The sequence below is a fragment of the Balaenoptera physalus genome (genome assembly GCF_965194825.1).
Source record: "Balaenoptera physalus genome assembly, chromosome: 13".
Classification (NCBI taxonomy): Eukaryota; Metazoa; Chordata; class Mammalia; order Artiodactyla; family Balaenopteridae; genus Balaenoptera; species Balaenoptera physalus.
Window position 1 is genome coordinate 14095988 of NC_138892.1, and position 20068 is coordinate 14116055.

General features: G+C 44.5%; 1 protein-coding gene and 1 long non-coding RNA gene across 5 annotated transcripts in view; one reads left to right on the forward strand and one right to left on the reverse strand.

Moving 5' to 3' along the window:
* Positions 1-20068, forward strand: part of LARGE1 (LARGE xylosyl- and glucuronyltransferase 1) — a 603451-nt gene that overhangs the window by 304873 nt on the left and 278510 nt on the right. For all 4 annotated transcript variants that reach the window (XM_082420995.1, XM_082420992.1, XM_082420994.1 and 1 more), the window contains exon 5: positions 6381-6504. In XM_082420995.1, coding sequence (XP_082277121.1) covers positions 6381-6504 — 124 coding nt within the window. The remainder of the gene's footprint in view (positions 1-6380; positions 6505-20068) is intronic.
* LOC309641222 overlaps positions 1-20068 on the reverse strand; it is a 551394-nt gene that overhangs the window by 184336 nt on the left and 346990 nt on the right. The window lies entirely within an intron of this gene.

The following is a 20068-nucleotide window of genomic DNA, read 5'->3' on the forward strand; positions in this document are numbered from 1 at the left end:
AGGCGGGAGGCCGTATGGTGAGCGGGGGATCACGTGATCATTTTAGAGAGTTCAGGGCTTGCAGGATGGACGAGCTATTGGAGGGAGCAAGCTCAGAGATCGGGGAGAGAAGGGGTGACTATATTCATAACATGTTACTAAGGTTAGTTGGGATAATAATAGCTAATTTTTATGAAGTCCTTACTGCCTGTGAGTCACCGTTCTAAGTCCTTTTTATATTTTAACTCAGTTAATTGGGCAGTAACTTTGAGGTAGGAGCCATCAGTATCAACCCCATTTTACAGATTTGGAAACTGAGACTAAGATTTAAAAAGCTCACTCAAGGTCACATCATTTGTGACAGGACCTAGGTAAGAAGTAGCCAGGCGGTTTGGCTTCAAAGACCCAACCATGAGACTAACGCTGCCTCTGGGGACTTGCGGCTGACTGGGTGTGTGGGCCGTGGGCGGGGAAGGAGCCCAGGTGACAATCCCATTTCTAGCTTGTGAGTCTGGGTGAATGGTGCACCTTTCACTCAGGCAGGGAATTCAGGAGGACGGGCACGTGTAAGGGGCCAAGAGAGGACAACATGAGCCCCTATTTAATATGCCAGGCACTGTTCCAGGGGGTGGGATACACCAGTGAATGACCAACCAGGTCCCTGTCCCCATGGAGCTGACATTCTTGGTTTGTTAGGAGGGTTGTAATTGGGTCGTCTTGATTCCAAGGGGCCCATGGGATATGAAGTGGGACCATCTGGTTGGCAGCCGGATTCAGAAGTTAAAGCTCAAGGGCGACATTCTGGCTTACACAGGGGCTCTATGAAAAGTGGTCTGGGCCATGCTTTCAGGTGCTTTACCTCGTGGCCGCTGGAGGTGCAGTTGACGGGACCCACATCCTTGTGATGGTACCCAAGGTGGAACATTAGCAGAGCCCCTCCAGGTGTTCATGCTCCCCACGATGAGACGTGCGCTACTGCTGGCTAGACCGCATTGGATTACTGAGACGGGGTCAGCAAACTGTCAGGGTCCTGGTGGTCCCCTGAGCTGGGGACTGTGTGTCCTCTGATGAGCGTTTTCCTAGTTGTCTAATGAGGGAAGCTGATGAGGCTCACTGACCCCTTTGACAATGCAAACACCTAGTTTAGCCCTAAAGATGAGCCCAGTGTCTTTCTGGAGTTAAACTCCCTTCTGGAGAGATGCTTTAAATAGACCAGAGGAAGAATGCAGAAGAGGGGGAAAGCCTAATACAGATGCTTGCACCGTCCTCCTCTGAGAGCCTGTTCCTCTTACCCACACTGGCCCATCTTCTGCTTGGTAACTAGATTAACCTCCTGAATTACAACTTCAATCTGCTGCCTGCTGAGCTCCCCAAACCTTGTTTGGCTGTCTTCCTGTTGTTAATACTGTCTGTCTCTTCTTTTTTTCCTCCCCATTCCGGGCATACACTAGGTGTTCAATAAACGTTGTTGAATGATCCACTCAAATAAGACTATTGTTCTTTCACTGACATATGGTGGACTTTCCCACCTCTGTTCCTTTCCTTATTCTGTTACCTCCTGCAGAATGCCTTCCTCTATCCTCCATCTTTTTGCATCCAAAGGTCCGGTTTACTTGCCCCATCATCCATGGACACTTCCTAGATTCTCCACTAGTGAGAAGTGGTCTCTCCCACCCTTATACTCCAGTAGCATGTATGCTCCTCCTTGTGGAACCGTCCTGTACCGTTGTGCAAGTTGTTCACTATCCAGTTCCAGGAGTACCTTCACTCACCGTCCATGTCCGTGTCTTCAGGTGGCTCCCTGGGAGCTGTGCCATTCCCAGACTTTGCGGCTGTGTGTGTAGCCCAGTGTTATGGCACACCGGTGTTCTAACGTTTATGTGGTTATTTGTATTCTTTCTCTGTCTCTGCCAGATTGATTGCTGCCTGAAGAGAGGACTCGGAGCCCATTCATTGTCTAAATCCCTATTCTGCCTTACTTGCTGCTTGATAGCTCTTTGTCGGATGTTTATTCATTCAACTCATTTTTTGTCTGTGAATGGAAGAATTAATTGAAAGCACTTTATTTGAAAAGTGACGCAAAAGCAGTAGAGAAAATAACAGCTTCATAAGTTAATGTAGATAATAGTGGTCCTAGTCCATTCAGGCAGCTATAACAAAATAGCACAAACTGTGTGGCCCATAAACAAGAGAAATTTATTTTTTTTCTCAGTTCTAGAGGCTGGGAAGTCCAAGATCATGGCACCAGCGTGGCCTGACTCTGGCTGGGGGCCAACTTCCTGATTACAGACTGCAGAATTCTCTCTGTGTTCTCATGTGGTCAAAAAAACGAGAGGGCCTCTTTTATAAGGGCACTAACCCCTTTCAGGAGGACTCTTCCCTAGTGACCTAAATACCTCCCAAAGGCCATACCTCCTGGTATCATCACCTTAGGGGTTAGGATTCAACATACGAATTTGGGGTGGGGGGCAGTGAACATTCAGACCATACCAATTGTTAGCATGTATTGAAATACTACATGCCAGGTATTTGCTAAGTGCTTTATGTGCATCACTTAATTGTCACAATTACCCAGTGTACTACCGCTTACTTACCATTATTGTTTGTGATTTGAAATGAAGAAATTGAGGCATAGAGAGATGAAGTCACATGCTTTCGGTCATTTGGTTAGTCATTAATGCAGCCAGGGTTCTGACCCAGATGTCCTGGAGCAGAGCGCCAGCCCTGAACCGTTGATGCAAGCGTGCCATCAGCTGCTTTTACTTCTTATGGGAATGTGAACGGTGACAGGGAAGGAGGGGCGCTGGCTTTCTTCCTCTGTTGTACCAGTGTTTCTTTTTTTTTTTTTTTTTTTTTAATTATTTATTTATTTATTTATTTATGGCTGTGTTGGGTCTTCGTTTCTGCGCGAGGGCTTTCTCTAGTTGCGGCGAGCGGGGGCCACTCTTCATCGCGGTGCGCGGGCCTCTCACTATCGTGGCCTCTCTTGTTGCGGAGCACAGGCTCCAGACGCGCAGGCTCAGCAGTTGTGGCTCACGGGCCCAGCTGCTCCGCGGCACGTGGGATCTTCCCAGATCAGGGCTCAAACCCGTGTCCCCTGCATTGGCAGGCAGATTCTCAACCACTGCGCCACGAGGGAAGCCCATACCAGTGTTTCTTGAGCACCCATTATTTGCCATCCTCTCTGCTGGGCACTGGGGGTGGCGATGAAAAGATGGTTCCTGTTCTCAGAGGCCTGGTGGTGGAGAGAAGGAGCCAGGTGTTTGAATTTGTATCACACAGTACTTTGCCGTAAGTGGTAGATTAGCTTTGCATTTGAGGTGCCCAGTTAGCAGGAAAAGGGAGGGATGAGGATGGGCTCACAGAAGGCTTTGAGGAGGAGATGCCTTACAAGGGGAGTTTGAAAGGAAGAACAGGTACTCAGGGACCTCCAAGTATCAGGGGAGTATCCCAGGGAGAAGGAACAGCCCAGACAAAGATACAGATGTGTGGAAAACGTGATGCGTTGGGGCAAATATGAGTATCTTGATCTGTTTGGTATTGTTACCCCATGTCTAAAATTAAGCCATCTCTCTACTGTGGATAAAAATGCAAGCTGACAGTTATACAGTTTTATCTTCATTCATTCTTGATACATAAGACTCCGGTCACGGCTCGTGGGAGAGGGGGAGGACTGTGCCAACACTGAGGGCTAAAGGGACCCTCTGACTTCCAGGTGGCTGTCTAGCTGTCTCTGGCTTAGCGTCCAGGTAAGTCACTGGCCAGTGAACAAACACACCATCACTGCCTCATGCCACCAATCATCACCTAGGACTGCTGGCAGCTTCTTATAGGGAAGCGACCTATAGGGCTTCCAGGGAAGCTGTAAGGCAGGCATGCCCCTTCCTTCTGAGTATAGATAGTTTAATGGGAGAGTTTGCAGTGTTCACACCATGGGTGCCATGGAGAAATTCAGCAGTGCTGATTGCTCCTTTGGGTCATTTGTTCAGCTCAGCACCCTGAGCGCCTGTTATGTGTTTGGCAGGTTGGCCTTGGATAATAACTTTCTTCAGGTCTAGACTCATCTACCCAGCTCCACCTGGCTTTGCCACCCTCACCTTAAACTTGGTCTACCCAGTCCCAAACCCATCGTCTTCCTCCAGTGTGCCTTTCTACTTGTAGCCCCTGTCCTGAACGAATCACCACCAGCCCAGGAACCCCCGTGTCTTCCTCTTCCTCTCCATTTCTCCCATATCTAAGATCTCTTCTCCTGAAATTCCTCTGGATTCCACTTCTCTGTTGTTCTTCCCCAGACACTAAGTCAGATTCTTGTTTCACGTTCACCTAATCTCCTAAATGAGGTGTACACCTCTGTTCCCCTTAGCTGCCCACTATCCATCATCTATCCCACTCTTCGTTTCGTTTATTGAACTCCTGCTGCATCCCAGGCACTGAGTTCGATCATGGGGCTCTCCATTTCAACACAACTGGCATCATCCTTTACCCCCCTGAGCTCACGGTCGAGGGGGGATGCGGACCAGTAAACAGGCAACCACAGCCTAAGGATGGGCACAGATGCTGAGATGACTGTGCATTAGGAAGGGCCCCTGACTTAGTCCTGGGTCGTCCGGGAAGGATTCTAAGAGCAAATGATGGCAGACCTCAGAAGTGAAGGCTGGGTGAGAACCAAATGCTGAATGGGGGCTGTGGAGGCGGGGGAGGAGGAGGAGGAAGAAGGAGAGGACAAGACCACGAGAGCAGGGATGGTGTCTTACCACCATGTCCCCAGCATCCTGCTCGTCACCTGGTGAACAGTGGGTGTTTAATAAGTATTTACAGAATGAGCAAATGCAAGAGGGTTTCCTGCAGAGTAAATGTATGTGCAAAGGCCCAGGTAGAGAGAGAGCACGGGGGTAGGGGGAATTGAAAGAAATCTGTGTATCTAGAACTTAGAACGGGGCTGGAGAGCGATTGTGCAGGAGGCTGAGAGCTATGGGGCCAGTCTGTTACTCCCCCCCCCACCAAGCTGATCAAATCCAGACTGTTTAAGTGGGCGTTCATTGCACTGCTCCCTACGCGCTTGCATCTCTCCCCTTCTCTGCTCGAACCCGCGAGTCCCTGCTAGCCCTTCCCTTCCCACCACACCCTCAGCACCCACTGGGCTCCAGCCAGAGTCTTGTGTTATTCTCCTTGGATCGAGTCCCCTCTTCCTTTGCCAAGAATAAAGTCATTTATCCTTCAGGGCACTACTTTCCCCAACTCTTACACATTCTTCTGACCCGGTCCAGATTAGCCCTTCTTTTTCTTTACTCTCCTGGAACCCTGTGTTCTGTTGTACCTGTTATCACAATCCACCTTCTGTTTATATTTGGGTTTATATTTAACTGTCTCTAAATAGTAAGAACTCCTTGAGGTTGGGGTGGGCGAGGTCATTCTCATCTTTAGATTTCCAGAGGTGCTCATTCGTGGTATTACGATGTATGCTGTTATTCGTACTAGAGCAATGATATTTCTGATAATAGTTCTTCTGGCTTGAACTACTGGTTTGTGCCTGGCGGTCCCTCAAGAAGGCGTATCTGCTGTCTATTATTATCCCATCTATGTTTGTTGTTGAGATGCATCATGTATTGTACTTCTTATCTAATTGACCCAGTAGCCCGTAGAGGAGGCTTTTCACATTTTGCAGAATGAAGAAGCAGCAGTGCAGAGGTATAAGTGACGTGCTCAAAGTCCTCCCCTGATAGATGCCAGATCTGGGCTTCAAACCCATTTCCATTTGAATTGGAAGCTTTGCCCTTGTGTACTGCTGGTTTGTATTTTGGGTGCTGGCTCAGTGTAACAGCGGGTCAACTAAGGTAGAATGAATAAAGGCTTTAGAAATATTACAAGTGAGGATGAGCTGATTCTCAGTTATGGGAGCCCCAGGTGATGCCATCGTGGCTGCCTGTTTCTCTTTCGGAGAGGAACAGGCAGAAGACAGGACTTAGTGCTATGCTGGGGGAGAAGTGCCTTGCCCGCTCCACACAGCCGGTCCAGAGACCTCATCCTTTGTCCACGTGCTTCTGCACTGATGCCGGTACATCCAGGTGGTAAAGAGAAAGTGTTGACCAAATTGTTACGCATGCTCTACTTAAGATTTTTAGAAACACAGATGCCCTAGTAACAGGTATGGCGATTGGCTTGCACTGAATGTCACCAGTGATTTTACCCTCTCTGGTCCTTGGTTGCAACGTCTCTGAAATCCTGAGGTTGGATGAGACATCCTCTCTCCTTCTCAGCTCTGACATCCTCCCCAGTAGGAAACATGCCTGATTGTCCTTCATCACTGCTGTTAGAAACTGGCCACACGTTACCAGCTGGTAAGAGCGTGTCTCTGCGGCCTTGGTTCTCCCTCCTGACTCTCCTCCTCTCCCTGCCCACAGGCGGAACCCCCTGCATTTCCACCTCATCGCCGACTCCATCGCTGAGCAGATCCTGGCGACGCTCTTCCAGACCTGGATGGTGCCTGCCGTGCGAGTAGACTTCTACAACGCAGATGAGCTCAAGGTACTGGTGGGAAGGGAGGTCAAGCAGGATGCTTTTCTTGTTTCTGGTTTAGTAGACAGCAGCAAAGGCAGAAATCTCAGCTTGCAAACTGGAAACGTCCAGGGTATAACTGAGGGTGTTTGCTACCGGCCTGGTCCGTATTTAAGGAAGGCCTATGGTGGCCGATATCTGGAGAATTCTATTACCCGGTGAGGTCAGCGCTGAGTCCAACAGGCCTGGGTTTGAATTCGTATGTTGTCATTTACTGGTCATAAGACACAAAGTAAACAAGCTATACCTTTGGATCTGTTTTTTCATGAGTAGAAATGTACTTATAACACCAACCTCATGGAGTAATTCAGAGGCTCAAATGAGAGAACATATGTGAATGTGCTTTAAAAGACTATGTTGAATAAATATTAAGGATTATGTTGGGCCAGAGGGTTTCAACCAAGGGAGACTCATTTGGCCATGTCATTCCCTTGCTTAAAATCCTCCTGTGGTACCACGTGGTCTGCATCAAGCTTGAGATTCACAGTCTGATTTAAAAGTCCTGCATATTCTGGCTCTTGACTCATCTTCCAGTCTCATCTCTGGCCATTCCTGCAAATTTGCTTATTACTCAGCTCGAAGAAACCACCTCTGGGCTCTCTGCCCTCCCTCCTGCATTTGAGCCTTTGCTTCTGCTGTTCCTTCTATCTGACACACCCTTCCAGCTACCTGTCACAGCTCCCACTCATCCTTCAGGACTCAGCTCCATGGCCACCCCCTCTGAGAACTTTCCATGACTCCTCCAGGAAAGAGGAAGACGTTTTCTGTTCACTTGCCCGTCGACTGCTTTAGTTTAGAACCTTCTTAACAGGGGACGGGGCTGGGAGCACATCTTGTTCTTTTCTGTATTTCTGGCTCATTTGTTCGTCCCCTGTAATGCTTGTGGATTTAATCAATTGCTGTTATTAGTGGAACATATAACTTTGCAGAAACCGTTGCTGCTCTGTCTCCAGTCACCTTGGGAAGGACTAAACACCTAGGCATGAGGCAGATTTTAGCAAATTGCTTGGTCTAAACCTCATAAAGCCATTATCTTTTCATTTCAGAGCCATAGCATTTTAAATAGATCACAAAGATGTTGACCAGAGTTGCTGATTTTCGCATATTTCAGGCTCTGAGGTTGATCGAGATGTTCGGAATTTAGCATTTGGGGATTGTCGTGGTAATTTGTGTGCCACTCCAATCTATTCTGAGCTAAAATTGATTAACACTCTTAAAAAGGGAAAAACAAAATTTAGCAAATTGCTGCGCTAATTAAGGTGAAAGCAAGCCACTCTGTCTCCCGGGGTCTGAGGGCCAACACCATGGGGAAAAGCAGCGGGGGGCGGGGGGGGTGCAGGTCTGGCAAAGCATATGCATGTTCTTTCTTAGTGCAGTCCTGTGTCTGTGCCCTGTGCAAGCCTGCAGCCCCTCTGCTCTTTGAGGAACCACGAAGTAGTTGAAAACCCCAGCTTCATTTCCCATCTTGCCATTAAAGAGCTATCTGATTTGGGTTCTGAGCCTTGGCTTGATCAGCTGAAAATGGGTGGAACCCTGCCGGCTGTGGAAGAAGATATTGGATTAAATAAGAAAACTCATGTGAAGGCCCAGCAGTGCCTGAAATGCAGCAGGTTCTTGACAATCCCTCATTCCCCTTTGCAGCCATGGCAACATAGGATTCAAATGCTCTTGATTGAAGGCCCGTAGGGAAATCCACGGGCAGTTGGGAGGTTGAAAGGTAAGGCACGGTGGCCTGTAAGCTGCCCCCGGGAACCCCAAGGCTTCCTTAGGGACTTGGAGGAAAGGCGGGGACTGGTGTGGGGGAAGACTAGGGCTCTGACTCCCTCATGCCCACATGAATCCAGGTATCCATTATTTTTACACACTGGAGTTTTGTCCATTTGAATTGAGGACTCCATGGCTTAAAAAGAAGCATTAAAAAAAAATAACAATCTGATGCGTTCTAAAGGATATCGTCTCCAGAGTCCTGCCCTTGACCCTGCCTTCTGTTGCTGACTCTGCCATGCAATGTCCCTACCATCTGCATTTTATTTCCCTACCTCTTACACATCTATCACCCACAGTCCTGTATCCCGTGAGGCAGTTGTCAGAATCTGGTAAGGACAGTGAGTATGAAGGCATTTTGTAAAACATAATTTTTCCATACTTCATGATAACAGTCATAATAATTTATACATAATTCTGCTCAACAAACCTAAACCGTGGTCTGCCCACTCCCCCCGACCTGAGCCTCTCCTGGAATCTAGCACCACCACCTACTTAGTCGCTCATCCAGAACCGAGAGTTTGCCTTCGATGGGTCCCTTTCTCTCTCCGAGCATCTGGCCATTTGAGGTCCTAGCTGGTCTTCGTCTCCCCTGCTACCATCCTTGTCTAACCCTGTGTACTCTTTCGCCAACACAACAGCAGTTTTTTGTTTTGTTTTGTTTTCCCAGACAAGTCTTTTCCCTTCTCCTCCGCTCACGTCTCCTCACCCGCATCTGTTCTCCGTCAGTAGCGTGAGTCAGCCTTTCCAAAGGCAAGCCCAGCCACACCTTCCCCACCCTCTGCGTAAAACCTTCAGTGATTTCCGGATGCTACTAGGATGGGGAGACCACAGTCCTTAACTGAGTCGAGTTTTTCTGCACCGTCTGGCTCCTGCCTCCTCCTGACTTCGTCTTGTACTGTTGGCGCCATTGCTCCCCCACTGGATCTTCCAGTCTGCTCTGCTCCTTCCCTTCCGCTGGGGGCCTTTGCACGAGGCATTTCTTCTGTCTCTTGTACTCTGAGCCTGCTCTCCCCCATCGCTAACTGAGTCCGCGTTCTCTTGCTTAAGCTCCCATGTACACAAGGACACCTTCCCTGCCTTCGTCGTCTCATAGGGGTTTCTTTGTTGTATCTTCTCGGAGGATCACATACGTTTCTTCAGTAAACTCGCTGCCGAGTGTAAGCTTTCACGCCTTTGTGTGATAAGCTGGTAAATGTCTGTCTCCCCTAGAGTGCAGGCTCCGAAAGAGCTGGGATCCTGTCTGTTTTTCATCTCCCTTGTAACCTTAACACCTGCTCAGCAAACCTAAACCATGATGATGCCTCACCTATGAAAACATTTGCTGAATGAATGATACACAGTAAACTCAGCACTGGGTGCCTAAGAGACATAAAGCCATTAGGAAGAGGTTTCAGGTTATTATTTTTTTTTAATTTATTTATTTACTTACTTATGGCTGTGTTGGGTCTTCGTTTCTGTGCGAGGGCTTTCTCCAGTTGCAGCAAGCGGGGGCCATTCTTCATCGCGGTGCGCGGGCCTCTCACTATCGCGGCCTCTCTTGTTGCAGAGCACAGGCTCCAGACGTGCAGGCTCAGTAATTGTGGCTCACGGGCCTAGTTGCTCCGCGGCATGTGGGATCTTCCCAGACCAGGGCTTGAACCCGTGTCCCCTGCATTGGCAGGCAGACTCTCAACCACTGCGCCACCAGGGAAGCCCCAAGGTTTCAGTTTTTTTCTGGTTTTTTTTTTTTAATTGAAGTATAGTTGATTTACAATGTCATGTTAATTTCTGCTGTACAGCAGAGTGATTCAGTTATACATATACTCTATACCTTCTTTTTTTATATTCTTTCCCATTATGGTTTATCACAGGATATTGAATATAGTTCCCTGTGCTATACGGTAGGACCTTGTTTATCCATCCTGTATATAATAGCTTACATCTGCTCACCCCATGCTCCCACTCCATCCCTCCCCCAACCCCATCTCCCTTGGCAACCACCAGTCTGTTTTCTATGTCTATGAGTCTATTTCTGTTTCATAGGTAGGTTCATTTATGTCATATTTTAGATTCCACATATAAGTGATGTATGGTATTTGTCTTTCTCTTTGATTTACTTCGCTTAGTATGATAATCTCTAGTTGCATCCATGTTGCTGCAAGTGGCATTATTTCATTCTCTTTTATGGCTGAGTAACATTCCATTGTATATATGTACCACATCTTCTTTATCCATTCGTCTGTCAGTGGACATTTAGGTTGAGGAAGGGGTTTCTTGGTCACTGTCAGGGTTCACCACATTCCTGAGGCCCCTTGTGGCTCAGGGCGTGGGCAGACAGCCAGGTATTTGTCTGCCAGTGACCCTGCAGTGGCATAGATGAGGAAGCTCCATCTGTGCCAACCCGCCTTAACATCCCAAGAGCAGCTGTGGGACAGGTGGAGTGTCTTTCCATGACAGGTAAACCAGGAAGGGAACGCGCTGAAACACCATCCGTTAGATGACATTAGAGAAGGGATGGATGATGACTTGGAAAGGTGCTGTGTTCTTTACTTGCATCCAGGAAACATGTCGGATGGTAGCGTCCGCGGACACGTAAGACGGCCTCCCCCGATGGGGATGAGAAATCGCTTTGTACCACTGTTGGAAATGGCATTTCTCAGAAATACTCCTATGGGCCCCTTATTCTATCTGTTAGCGCTGGAGAATGGAGTAATAGGGGAAAGGACGTTATGAAGGATTAGTGCATGATTAAAAATGAGCTGTGAGAAATTTGCGCTGGACTGGTGTGCTTCTCTCCGTAATGACCAATTAGTGCGGATTTGCAAATAGTGATGGCTCAGCCAGCTCGTCCCTGTGGCCTGTGAAACACTCACTGGTCTTTCTGATGTTTATGTGGCCCATTCGTTTCCAGCTTCCGAGGCCCCAGATCAACAGGCTACAGGGACTGAGTGCCCCCAACTCTACCCAGGATATGCAGCTCCTGTCACCAGGGGAGGGGGGCAGCAGGACAAGGACGATGACTTGTTTTCGTGTGGAGCTTTGCAGGTGGCGGCGTGCTCTCACTCCCTTCTCAGGGCTACCCTGTGGGGTGGAGAGAGGAGTTTCATTACCTCCATCTCACAGGCAATTTATAAATTGAAGCTCGGAGTCGAAGGATATTTGCCTAAGATCAGGCAGCTAATAAATGCCAAGGCAGCTATTTGATTTTTCCCTTTCCAAATGAAATGATATGAGATGCATGATTGTGTAATTCAGTAGACACAGAGGTGGGATGGATCCGAAGGAAAGGAGGGGGACGTGGGTTGCAGCCACTGGATGAAGCTGCCACTGTTGAATTGCACTTGAACTCAAAATTCCTGTTTTCAGTGACTGTGGACCCCATAGGCTGTGGTGTAACCTCAGCTATTTATGGAACACTTTCTTTCTTAGGTTTACATGGTTCTCTCATGGAACGCTCACAATAATTCTGTGGATCGGTCCTGTTATGATCCCCATTATACAGATAATGAAACTGAGGCTTAGGGAGATTAAATAACCCCAAATCACATGCATAGCTAGTATGTGGTAGAGTTGGGATTAAAAGCCAGAACTGACACCGTAACCCATGTTCTTTCTCCTGTGTTCTGGTTTCTTCTCTGTGGCCTGTTTTTAAGCTAAGATACTATAATTGTGTCTAGACAAGGGTCCTCTGAGCTCTCGGTGGTGTTCTTTTTCTGGTTGTTCCTGAAGAATAAATGAGTTAAGCGTGACCCCTCCATTTAAAGGCCTGCAGCGAGCGGCCTTCCTGCTGGGGACCAAAGTGTGTCTTCCTAATGATGCTGCTGAGGGCTGGGACAGCCCCATCACTGCCATCCAAGGATCATTTTCTAAACTAAACAGTCACCACTCTGGACAGTTTGCCTTAAATCAGCAAGATATTTGCCAGTGTTCAGATGAGGCCCTGCATGCCCAGCAGCCTTTGATCTTGCCCCTAGTTGGCCCGGGAAGTCACCCCCAAGCCACCACTGGGGTGAGGATGATCCCGAGCTCGTGAAGGGAAGTGGCTGGCGCGGGGGCTGTTTCATGATTCCCCTGTCTAGCTGGGAGCCCTCATTTATCTCCTTTTCTCTTAGACCTGATGCCTGCTCATTACCAGCATCAGAAAGATTATGAAGTGGGATTCAGGGCTGTGGTTACAGAAAACATAGATGGTTGACTCTAACAGTTGCCGTCCTACTCATACTCAATTGCCTTTGTGCTGGTCCCTATGGAGTATTGTAGAGGTTCTCTTAGATAACTGCCATCTTTCAGCACCTGCTGTCCTTTGGGAGACAGACTTCTATTGTTCCTCTCACTGGGGGATGGAGACATTACTGCCCGCCCCATCTGCTTCCTCGGAAGATATGCCTCCTGAGTGATGGGCATTTTCAGTTGGGAGGGATTGATAATGACATGAACTTATAGGGTCTCAGGGTTAAAAAGAAACCCAATACTCATAGCTATTTTTTGACAAATGAGGCCCAGTGGGGGTTAAGCAAGTTGCCCCAAATCTCACATATGACTCTTCTCCAAATTGGATCTGGATTTTATGATCCAGGCCTGGAGTATAGTTCAAAGGGACCACAGGCTTGGCAGTGGCCGAGCTTCCAGTGCAGTGACCAGATATCCCCATGGGCTGGAGCAGTTCCAATTAGACTTGACCTGCAGAGGAGAGACAGAAGCTCTGGGACATGTGTCTCTCATAGAGGGTAGGATCTGCTCGGAGATGCCCTGCAGAAGAAAGAAATGAAGCCAGGTGGCCTTTAGAATTGCCTTGTCCAGTTTCACCAGTAATATGGTAATGATGAGAGTAAGACAGAGAACTTAATCGTCTTTCCACGTTGGTAGCTCTAGGTCCCCTTTATTGGTAAAGAAGAGGTCTTGTAATGGAAAGCATGGTGCTTGGCACATAGTAGGCCCTCAACAGATTCTATTTCCTTCCCTTCCTCTTTGGTGTATTTGGAGATGGCTGTGATTAACCTGTTAAATCTTCTCTTGTCCAAACCCACCACGTCAACACACCTTCTCTTCCTCTGCAACAAAGGAACAAACGACGGCTGACCGCTCATCAGAGGGCACATGTTTTAGGTTGTTTTTCTAGAATAGTTTATGGATTTAGGCTCTTGTTCTTTCTGTCCTTGTGGGCCAAACATTATGCAGGAGGGCTGGCTGAGGTTACATATTATGTCCAGGTCTGGAAAAGTTGGCATTTTCCCGTTTTCTTTATTGCTTTACTGGTTCCTGGATTATCTGCATGGTTTTTGAATGGGAGAGCTGGTTCTGTAAGGCCTGCAATGCACCTCAGGCCTTTGTGTTAGGCTTTTCTCTCCCCTAACAAGCACGAGATCACAGAACAGACCTGGATAAGTGAAATGCGTAACGTACTTTTCTGTATTCAGAAGACTGATCTTTGGCTTTTAAATACCAGACATGGAACATTGTAGACAACCAACAGAAATTGTAATCTGTGTTAGAAGAGAATCTTTCTGTGTCAGTTGTACAATTCACTTTGTACACAGGCAAATGTCTCTATGTAATGCAGTGTCCTAATGAATGGGCTCTGTCCCCTTTTGAAAATCACAGAATCTTAATTAGGAAGGAACTTGGCATTCATCTGGCATAACCTTCCACTTTCTTCTATAATATTCTATGTAAATGGTCATTAATCTTCTGCTTTTGAGTCCTTCCAGAGATAAGAGATCATTACCTCCCAAAGGACCTTGTTCCATATTTAGAAACTCGATTAAAATGTTCGCCTTGTGCTGTGCTGAAATCTTCATCTTTTTGATCCCCCCCTGCCCGCATTGGTCCTGAGCATTAAGAAAGACTGAATGTGGGTGTATATATCATTGTCTGGTCACTTGTCTGCCTTCCATACTAGACTGTGAGAACCAAGAGGGCAAGGCCCGTAACTTTTTTCTTTAGGCCCAATGTTTAGGATACAACCTGGCCAATTGTGGCTCCCAGAAAATGCATGAGCTCTGTTTGGGGTCTGCAGAGTAGGTCAGCCAGGTGTTTGAGGACCTAGCATATCTACTAAGTCCTCTCCTCGTCATCCCCATGCCTTCAACTATAATCCGAATGGCAGTGCTGGGAGCCTAGTTGACACTTAAATTTATCCTCTGACGCATTAATGTGATAAGTGGTTTCTGAGTTTTTACCTTCCTTGAATGGGCTCACTTTTTTCTCTGTCTCTTATGTCTACCATTCTCTATGGTTCTTCAGAATATAACAGTTGTTCCAGATCTCTGCATGTGACATGCCCCTCCTGGAGCTCAGACTTAAACTCATTTAAAGCAATTTAGTGTCCCCTGACCCACCTTTTCCCCATCTTGAACATTGATCCCTTTCCACTTGCATTGCTGTGGTCTCCTCGTCCATTCCCCTTGATAAAGAAGGAAATGCTTTTCCAGAAGCTGATTTCATTGTGTCTTTTCAAGAATCCCATGCTATAGAAACAGCATATGTTTTCTTTGGTTAATAAGGAACTTACCAAAGGTATTGGCAGAATGCTGCTAATTAGAGGTCTGAGTGATGCTGAAATCTCATTCTCTTGGATTTCAGTGCAGTGTTATTCTCTGGTACCACAGGTCTTATTTGTACAGAATTTGAGTTAAACAACTTCAGTGATTCAAGGGAGTAGTTATAATGATGGGTTTTGGAATATGAGTTGGACGCCCCCCCCACCAAAAAAAAAACAAAACAGAGAAAAAGAGAGACCAGAGGTATTTGATGGATAGTGAGAAAGTAGTGGGCAAAGTCAACTGGAGATTATGGTGAGGTTAGAAAATTTTTACAGTGAGAGCAGGAGTTTTTGTCCAAATGTTTTGAAAGGATAAAAAGGCTGGGTTTGGGGAGTGAAATGTTAGAGCATCTAAAATGTGTTTTAGAGGAGGTACATTTTTGGCACGTTACCCTGGGATGGAGTGGCTGAGTTGGTGAAAAGCTAACGAAAATTAAGGGCTGCAGGCACTCCAGAGTCAAGGTGTTGGATGGGCCCTCCAGAGTTTGATGAAATACAAGAAGAATTGTCATGAGCTAAAAAGAATTCCATGCATGTAGATCAAAAGGGGCCCTTACAATCCAGGTAAAATCAGTGGTAAGTTGCCCACATCAGGCTGTATACCCTAGAAAAAAAGTTTTTTTATTTATTTTATTGAAGTATAGTTGATTTACAATGTTGTGTTAATTTCTACTGTATAACAAAGTGATTCAGTTATATATATGTGTATATATATTCTTTTTCATATTCTTTTCCATTATGATTTATCATGGGATATTGAAATATATCAATAGTTCCCTGTGCTATACAGTAGGACCTTGTTGTTTATCCATTCTCTATATAATAGTTTGCATCTGCTAATCCCAAACTCTGAATCCATCCCTCCCCCACACCCCATCCCTGTGGGCAACCACAGATCTGTTCTCTTTGTCTGTGAGTCTCTTTTTATGTCATAGATAAGTTCATTTGTGTCATATTTTAGATTCCACATGTAAGTGATATGATATTTGTCTTTTTCTCTCTTACTTCACTTGGTATGATAATCTCTAGGTCCATCCATGTTGCTGCAAATGGCATTATTTTGTTCATTTTATGGCTGAATAGTATTCCATTGTATATATGTACCACATCTTCTTTATCCATTCATCTGTTGATGGACATTTAGGTTGTTTCCATGTCTCGGCTATTGTAAATAGTGCTGCAGTGAACATTGGGGTGCATGTATCTTTTCAGATTATAGTTTTGTCCAGATATATGCCCAGGAATGGCATTGCAGGATTATATGGCAAGTCTATTTTTAGTTTTTTGAGAAACCTCCATACTGTTTTCCGTAGTGGCTGCACCAATTTCCATTCCCACCAGCAGTGCAGGAGGGTTCCCTTTTCTCCACACCCTCTCCAGCATTTGTTATTTGTAGACTTTTTAATGATGGCCATTCTGACAGGTGTGAGGTGGTACCTCATTAGAGTTTTGATTTGCATTTCTCTAATAATTAGCAACATTGAACATCTTTTCTTGTGCCTGTTGGCCATCTGTATGTTTTCTTTGGAGAAATATCTATTTAGGTTTTCTGCTCATTTTTTGATTGAGTTGTTTGTTTTTTGGTTACTGGCATGACTGTTTGTAATGTTTGGAAATAAAGCCCTTGTCCATCACATCATTTGCAAATATTTTCTCCCAGTCTATTAGAAATATATTTAAATTATAAAGAACAAAAAAAATTCTTCCTTTAAGAATAACTCTCATTAATAAGAGTTGATTATGTACGAACTTAATAGCTTCACATGCATAATCTTATTTTATCCCCACAGTAAGCCTTGAGGTGACTGTAATTATTTTCACCCATTTCCAGGTGAGGAAATAGAGGCTTATAGAAGAGACTTGTTGAAATTACTCAGTACTGTGGAACTAAACTGTGAATCCAAGTCGTCTGACTCTTGAGTAATGCCATCCAATAGAACTGTAATGATGAATCATGTGTAATTAAAAAATTTCTAGTAGCCATATTTGCAAAAGCAAAGTGAAACAGGTGAAGTGAATTTTAATAATACATTTTATTTAATCCTGTATATCTAAAATATATTGATCAATATTTTAAAAATTACTGACGAGGAATCTTTTTTTTTTTTAATTTTATGTATTTATTTATTTATTTATGGCTGTGTTGGGTCTCGTTTCTGTGCGAGGCTTTCTCTAATTGCGGCAAGTGGCGGCCACTCTTCATCGCGGTGCGTGGGCCTCTTACTATCGTGGCCTCTCTTCTTGCGGAGCACAGGCTCCAGACACGCAGGCTCAGTAATTGTGGCTCACGGGCCTAGTTGCTCCGCGGCATGTGGGATCTTCCCAGACCAGGGCTCGAACCTGTGTCCCCTGCATTAGCAGGCAGATTCTCAACCACTGCACCACCAGGGAAACCCACTGATGAGATATCTTGCACACTTTTTTTTTTCCACACTAAGTCTTTGAAGTCCAGTGTATGTTTTATGTGTCCCACCTTGGACAGCTGCATTTCACGGGCTCAACAACCACGTATGGTTGGTGGCTGTGGACTAGGGGTAGAGCGTCATATCTAAGGCAACCTTATAATGCAAGGGTAAGAGGTGGAGGGAACCATTCTGTGTTTGAAGAATAAAAATTCTCACTATAATAAATGTCCTAATAAAATGTTTACAGAGTTTTGAGCAAGACAGAGACCCGAGAATACCAGCCAAGTTCCCTCATGTATAAAGGCAACAGGAAAAAAAAAAAAAAAAGATATGTTATGCAAGTGCTCACACAATATGCACCAAAGTATTATACTTCTTGAAGAAAGAATCATCAGTTACTTGCCAGCCAACCAAAAAAGTAATCAAAATGAATATTCACAAATAGTAGAGGTCTTGTTCTAAAGGGGCAGGCAGTATGTACTGGAAGAAGTTACACATGGAATGATCTGTAAATAATTGTTTTAAGTCAGTTGCAAAGCTGAATGCAGATGCCAAAAGTTGCTCTTGCAAACATACAAATAACCAGATGATCACAGACATTTTGAAACAGCCTCAGAAGTGTGTTGGATGTAAAAGCTGCTAAATTTCTGCTGTTTTGTAGGGTAACTCAGATGGTATTTTTTCAGCCCTTCATTCTGATCATCAGGGAAAAAAAGATGTTTCTGGAAAGTTCAAAGGTGACCGCTGGTAAAGTTATAAATAGATTTAAAACTAAGTTATTGGAGATGATTATTGCAGATGAAAGAAACTCTACATAAGATAGGTAGGAAGCAAAGAAAATGAGAAAACTATTGGATGTCCATATGGGGAAAAATGAATTTTGACCTTCAGTATATACCATATGCAAAAATTAACTTGAAATGAGTCTCACCCCTCAATGTAAGAGCTACAAATACAGAACAGTAGAAGAAAGCAAAGGAGAAAATCGTAGTGACTATAGGTTAGGCAAAGATTTCTTCAATAGGATACGAAAAGCGCAAACTAAAAAAAGATACTGATAAATTGGACTTCATCTAAACTGATAATTTTTGTTCTTCCAAAGACATTAATAAAAATAAAATGACAAGCCACAGACTGGAAGAAAATACTTGCAGAGCAGATGTCTGATAAAAGTTTTGTATCTGGAATATAGAGAGAGAACTCTTAAACAAGAAGACAAATGACTCAGTTTGAAAATGGGCAACATATTGTAAGAGACACATCACCAGAGAAGACATAGGGATAGCCAGCAGATCCCTGTAAAATGCTCAACATTGTTAGTCATCAGGGAAATGCAAATTAAGATCATCATGGGATACTACTTCACACTCACTACAATGGCTAAGATTAAAAAGACTTAAAATAAAAAGTGTTGGTGAGCATGCGGAACAGCCAGGACTCTCATACGTGGTTGGCGGAAGTATCAAATGGTTCAGCCACTTTGGAAAACAGTTTGTTAGTTTCTTAAAAAGTTAAACACGTACTCACAATATGGCTGAACGATTCCACTCCTGGATGTTCATCCAAGAGAAATAAAAATGTACATGCACACAAAAATTTGTATGTGAGTATACATAGCTTTATTCATAGAACTCGAGTGTCCATCAGTTGTAGAAAACAACGGTGGTATATCCATTCAATGGAATGTTACTCAGCAATGAAACATATGACGCATGTAACAATATGAATGAATCTCAAAAGTGGTATGCTAAGTGAAAAAAGCCAGACAGAAAAGACTGCATGTTACATCATTTCATTTACATGAAATTCTTGAAAGCAGATCAGGAGTTACTAGGGGCCAAATGGCAGTGTGGTGGGGATTGCCTTCAAAGGGGCATGAGGAAACTTTTGGGGCTGATGGAATTGTTCTGTGAAGTGATTGCTGTAGCAGTTGCAGACTGTACTTCTGTTGAATTGTACGTTTAAAAGGGCTGATTGTAGGGACTTCCCTGGTGGTCCAGTGGTTAAGACTCCACGCTTCCACTGCAGGGGGTGATGGTTCGATCTCTGGTTGGGGAACTAAGATCCCACATGCCAGGTGAAACGGCCAAAAAATAAAAATAAGTTTAAAAAAATAAAAGGGCTGATTGTAATGTATTTAAATTTTTTCTCAAAGCTGAAAAATAATGCATAAAACACTATTCCAGATGCAAAACCAGCATCATTTCTTTTAATAAATATAAATGCTTTAAACTCTTCTATTGTTGGACAAAACTGATGCTTGATTAAATGCTGATATCTGAACTGTGTGCTTACTATCTTTAAGAAACACACCTAAAATAAATTATAAAGTTTAAAAATAAAGTTTATAGGGTGTCTCAGACTTACGAAGATAAATACAGTAAAGATACGTTAATTGCAGATGAACACAAATATAATTAAATACATTTAATTAGATAAAATTAATAATTTTGAATTGATGAGTGTGATATCCATAAGAGGATGTCCTAGCCAAGCTATTTTCCAATTAGGAATCTTCCAAATATATAAAGCAAAAACTGATAGAAATATGGGGTATATTGGGAGAGTTTCAGCCACTAAAAACGCAAATTGTATTGTTAGTGACAAAGATAGTTTTAAAACTGTAATCAATATCAATAGATATCAAATTTCATATCCATCAAATGGAATAAAAATGATTTTTCAAATGGAATAAAAATGGATTTTCAAGTGTTCATGAAAAAATTACGTAAATTGAGGGCCAGAGAAAACCTCATTAAAATTCAAATCATAAAAATTATATAGGCCCCATTTCTGACCACAGTGTAGTAAAACTACATGTCAGAAACAGACTTTTAAGCCT